A 5,613-nucleotide genomic window follows, 5' to 3' on the forward strand; every position below is an offset into this window, starting at 1 on the left:
TGGTTTGGCGATAACCGCAAAAGCAAAAAACGTCACGTTTTTTTCATATTCTTTTCGTCCTTCGCTCTAGGGGTTCGATCCTGTCTTCCTACTTCCACTTTTTTTTTTGCTCAACACACACCTCGAAATATCAGGGCAACACCGGGCACCCAGGGTTGTTATATAATAAATATTAGTATCAAATTGATACAGAAAGCTTCATGTGCGAGATTGAGCAATTAATAAAAATGGAACTTCTGGGTGAAATTATGTAGAATTATAACAGCATGCCTTTCAAAATGATAAAAGTCAGAAAAAATAAAAGAATATACCACTCGGTCTTAATCGAGCGATGAATAAAGAAAATAATAAATGGGTTAGAATCGACGTTCCGTGCGAGAACGTTAAAGCGAAAATTATTATGAAAGAAAAAAAAAAATTTTAAATAAAAAGACATCAAACACGAACACATCATTCAAATGCCAGCTTCAGAAACGAAAGAAAACTCCAACAAATAAACACATGTGGTTCTATTAAATATTTATATATATATATATATATATATATATATATATATATATATATATATATATATAAATATATATATATATATATATATATTCAATAGAACCACATGTGTTTATTTATTTATATGAAAAAAAATCAACAACAACAAATCTAGAATTTATAAGCAATAAAAATAAACAGTAGAAACTTACTTACGCCTGAAAGTATCATGTACCTCTACAAAGCCATCATTCGCCCATGTATGGAGCACTGCTGTCCCATTTTGGACTGGGGCATCTGCTACTAGTCTCTCGCTCCTGGACAGGGTCCAATAGAGAGTCGCCAACCTAATAGGTCCCGAACTGTCATCTAAACTTCATCCCACCGACGAAATGTTGCACTCCTCTATCTGTTTTTCAGATATTCTAATGGTGGATGCTCTGACGAGCTACAAGCCCTTGTAGTCCCTCGACGAAAATACCGCCGTCAAACCCGACAAGCAAAGTAGTCCTATCCCTATCCAGTTGAGATCTCTAGATGTAAGAAAGCCTTTTACTCGAATAGTTTCTTCCTCAGAACTGCAGGAATTTGGAATTCTCTTCCGGTTTCCTGCGTCGCCAACTGTACTGACATGCAGAAATTCAAGTGTAATGTGAACAAACATCTTTCTGATAAACTCCCTACATAGTACCCCTGTAACTTAATATAGAAAAGTGATCCGCCACCGCTTGAAACAGCAGTGTGCAACCTTAAGGAAAACATTTCACAGCTCACTACACAATTAAGGTCATTAGATTTCCAACGAGCATTCATTTATAAAATTCTGATCAGTAGTTGCCGAGATTTCGAACTTACAAATTTCCCCTAAAAAATGGTATGTCTATATATGCATATATCTATTCTATACTAGGTCCTGCGTATGATACTAAACTACATCCGGCAGCAAGACCCAGATCAGGAGATCTGGTGTCCGAGGAGAATGTCACTACCTCTTGATTGCTGCTGTGCTGGGCCACCTCTGGGCAAGATGCAATATCCATAACCCCCCCTTCGCTGGGTTACAGGTGGAGCTCATCAGTCCTGGACGACAGTCCACCTACGGGAGTAAACCCAGACAGAAAATAAGGAGTGGGGCCCCTCAGGGGTTGTCCAGCGCACTGCGCATCTCTCCGGCAGCTCCTGCATCAAAATAGGTCTCCAGCTGTCTCGACTCCGCCCTGCCGCTGGGCGAGGCATATTTCGAAAGAGAGAGTGATGTTGGTCCTGCGCAAGCCTCCTTCACTTAAATCTCCTTCCAGTGCTAGGCATTGACAACTACAAAAGTCCTGTGGCGATGGGCGAGCAGCGCTGGTAGCAGGTGCGGAATCACTGGAAGCTGCTAGCTGCGAACCTGCACATAGGCGGCTCAGGCCATATGGTCGTTCTTCTCTGAACAGCAGCGAGGTCTGGCAACCACCTGAGCGACCAAGCAGTCCTTTTTAGGATCAGCTCTGCTTGCCTCCTAGCCTGAGGATGGAGCTAGAAAAGGTGCTCCAAACATGGCCTGTTCCACTGCAACCTGGCCAGCTTACCGCGGCTGGTGGGCTTCCCTCTTTGCGGTCGAAATCAAAAGAACAAAAAAAAAACTCATTCAGGTATCCTGTAATGTAAGAACACTACTCGATCCAACTTCAACCACGACGAAGACCAGAAGGCCGGAAAGGTGAACAGAGAACTCGGACGATATGGAGTAGATATAGCTGCTCTCATCGAGACGCGGCTCCCCGGTACTGGTCAGCTCATTGAATCTGGCGGTGGTTACACATTCTTCTGGAGCGGACGTAGCAATGAAGAGCGCCGCGAGGCCGGCGTTGGATTCGCCATCAAAAATCATCTTGTGGGCAAACTCGACAACATTCCTGAAGGCGTGAACGATCGCCTCATGACTCTCAAGCTACAACTCCAGCTGAGTAAGAAAACATTTGCAACCATCATCAGTGCCTACGCTCCAACCATGACCAACCCCTCAGCAACCAAAGACAAATTCTATGAAGACCTCGAAGCCATCGTCTCCTCTGTACCACAGACTGACAAGCTCCTTCTCCTCGGTGACTTCAATGCTCGTGTTGGCAAGGATCACCAAGCGTGGTCAGGTATCATCGGACATCATGGGATAGGAAACTGCAACGGCAATTGTCTTCTGCTGCTCAAAACCTGTGCCACCTATGGACTGACCTTAACCAACACAATGTTCCGTCTCCCAACCAGAAACAAAACTTCATGGAGGTATCCTCGCTCCAAGCATTGGCACATGATTGACTATCTCATCGTCACGGTTAAAGACAAGCAAGATGTGCTCGCAACGAAGGCTTTGTGTGGTGCCGACTGCTGGACAGACCACCGCCTCATTTTCTCCAAAATCAGACTGCAAATAAAGCCCAAAAGAAGACCACAAGCTCAAAAAGTTGCCAAACGAATGAATGTCAACAAACTGAAACTCCCCGAAGTTCAGGAAGAACTGCAAACCACCCTAACAAGGCAACTCTCTGAACTCGAGTCGAACAATTAAGACTCTCTCAGCAAGACAATCTACGCCGCTGCTCTCCAGGTACTGGGTCCAAAAACCAGAACCCATCAAGACTGGTTTGATGAGAATGATGCGGAGATAGAGAATCTGCTAACAGAGAAGCAGCGACTCTTCAAGATCCACCAAAATGATCCAGACTCCACTTCAAAGAAAGACGCCTACTGTGGTAAGCGAAGTGAAGTCCAGAAAAAACTGCGCATAATGCAAGATACATGGCTCAGTAACAAAGCCGACGAGATCCAAGGCTACGCCGATAGGCACAACATGAAGCGTTTCTACGAGTCCTTGAAGCGTGTCTATGGACTAACGACATCAGACACATCTCCCCTGCTCGGTGCAGATGGTTCACTCATCACTAAGAAAAATGAAATCCTCGAGAGATGGGCTGAACACTTTGACAGTGTCCTGAATCGTCCTTCAGATATCAATGATGAAGCCATTCAACGACTACCTCAAGTGCCAATCAACCATGCCCCCGAGACACCACCCACAGAGGAGGAGGTTGTAACAGCTACCAGGCAAATGTCGACTGGCAAAGCACCTGGCTCCAACGCCATCACAGCCGAAGTATTCAAGTCTGGTGGTCGCTATCTCATCCTCAAACAAACAGAACTGTTCCAAGAGTTGTGGCAAAGCGCAACTCTACTTCAAGACTTCAAAGACGCAACAATTGTTCACATCTACAAAAGGAAGGGCAACAAACAGTCTTGCGATAATCACCGAGGTATCTCTCTCCTCTCAATCGCAGGCAAAATACTAGCTCGTGTTCTTCTAAACCGTCTTCTGAAACACCTGGAACAGGGTCACCTTCCAGAAAGCCAATGTGGTTTTCACACAGGTCGCGGAACCATCGATATGATTTTTGCCGCTCGCCAACTCCAAGAGAAGTGCAAAGAACAATATAAAAACCTCTACATGACTTTCGTTGATCTCACGAAGGCTTTCAACTCAATGAGCAGGGAAGGCCTGTGGAAGATCATGTCAAAGTTTGGTTGCCCGGACAAGTTCGTGTATATTGTAAAACAGTTCCATGACGGCATGATGGCACGAGTAACTGATGACGGTGACATCTCAGCCCCTTTCCCGTTAAGCAACGGCGTAAAACAAGGTTGCGTGCTAGCACCAACGCTTTGCAGCATGACGTTTTCGGCAATGCTGACTGATGTCTTCAGGGAAGTTACTCCTGGCATCCAAATCCGGTACCGGTGTGATGGGAAGCTCTTCAATCTCCGCCGTCTACAAACTGTCAGTAAAGTCAAAGGAACAGTAATCAGAGGCCTCCTTTTTGCTGACGACTGTGCTCTCAATGCCACCAAAGAGCATAAAATGCAACTGGAAGTGGACAAATTTTATTCAGCATGTGAGAACTTCGGTCTTACAATAAGTATGAGCAAGACAGAAGTCATGCACCAACCTGCTCCTGGCAACACGTACCAGGAACCGAACATCCAAGTAAATGGTCAGAGCTTTAAAGCAGTAGACCATTTCATCTAGCTTGGCAGTACACTCTCTCGACTGCCAACATCGACATCGAAATCACCAACTGCATTGCCAAGGCCAGCAGCTCCTTTGGCAGACTAAGGAAAACAGTCTGGGAACGAAGAGGAATTCAGGAGTACACAAAGGTCAAAGCGTACAAAGCAGTGGTCCTGACATATCTTCTATATGGTTGTGAAACGTGGGTCATCTACAGACGTCACGAAAAACAACTAAACCGCTTCCATCTTCGATGTCTTCGGAACATCTTGAACATTCGCTGGAAAGACAAGATCCCAGCCACTGATGTTCTCGAGAGGTCCGAGCTCCCAAGCGTCATCACTACGATCCGCAAAGCGCAAACCCGCGTATCGGATGACAGACTCGCGCATACCAAAACAACTGCTATATGGTGAACTCCGGTGCGGAATGAGAAGAGCTGGTGAACAGCTCAAACGGTTCAAAGACACTCTGATGTCCTATATGAAAGACTTCAACATTGACGTGAACTCATGGGAAAGCAGTGCTTCCGACAGGCCAATCTGGCGCCGCTTGGTACACGAGAGCAAGACGAACTGAATCTGCAAAAGAGAAGCGCGCTGCGCGAAAAGCCCGAGATGCTGAAGTGGCCGTCTTCAGCCACTGGTGTCCAACGCGTGGCAGGGGCTTCCGCGCCCGGATTGGACTGATCAGCCACCTGCGGACACACAACTAGTTGTCTATGGTCATACTCTACTCCGATTGACGAACACACACATATCTATACTCGACATCAACTTGAATATTGAAATGCTCTTATCTTTGGTTCTATGAGATTAACTGCATAGAAATTTGCAGGCTTTTAGAAGATTATCATACTACAGGGTGACCCATATAAAACGGGTCCCAACTCTAATTAGGCCCCGTTTCTTATTATTTTGTCCGAATGAAATGAAACTCTGATCATAATTAGTTTATTATACTCAAAACATCACATTAAAACACTAGGGTCTTTGGCCTTTTTTCTCCGTTGACTGTAAAATGCCCAGAAAAACAATTGAATGTCCTCTGTTTTTTTGGGGTCACCCTGTATTCTGATTCAAATT

General features: G+C 45.2%; 1 protein-coding gene across 1 annotated transcript; it reads left to right on the forward strand.

Moving 5' to 3' along the window:
* The first annotated feature begins 266 nt into the window (after window positions 1–266).
* Window positions 267–3,034, forward strand: LOC145259262 (protein CFDP2-like). Its single transcript, XM_080117098.1, has 2 exons — window positions 267–287; window positions 2,138–3,034. Exons 1-2 carry the CDS (start codon window positions 267–269, stop codon window positions 3,032–3,034), a joined length of 918 nt encoding a protein of 305 aa, XP_079973224.1.
* Window positions 3,035–5,613: the final 2,579 nt, after the last annotated feature.

Source organism: Euprymna scolopes, chromosome 34 (genome assembly GCF_053919585.1).
Source record: "Euprymna scolopes isolate OS-2025 chromosome 34, ASM5391958v1, whole genome shotgun sequence".
NCBI classification, from domain to species: domain Eukaryota; kingdom Metazoa; phylum Mollusca; class Cephalopoda; order Sepiida; family Sepiolidae; genus Euprymna; species Euprymna scolopes.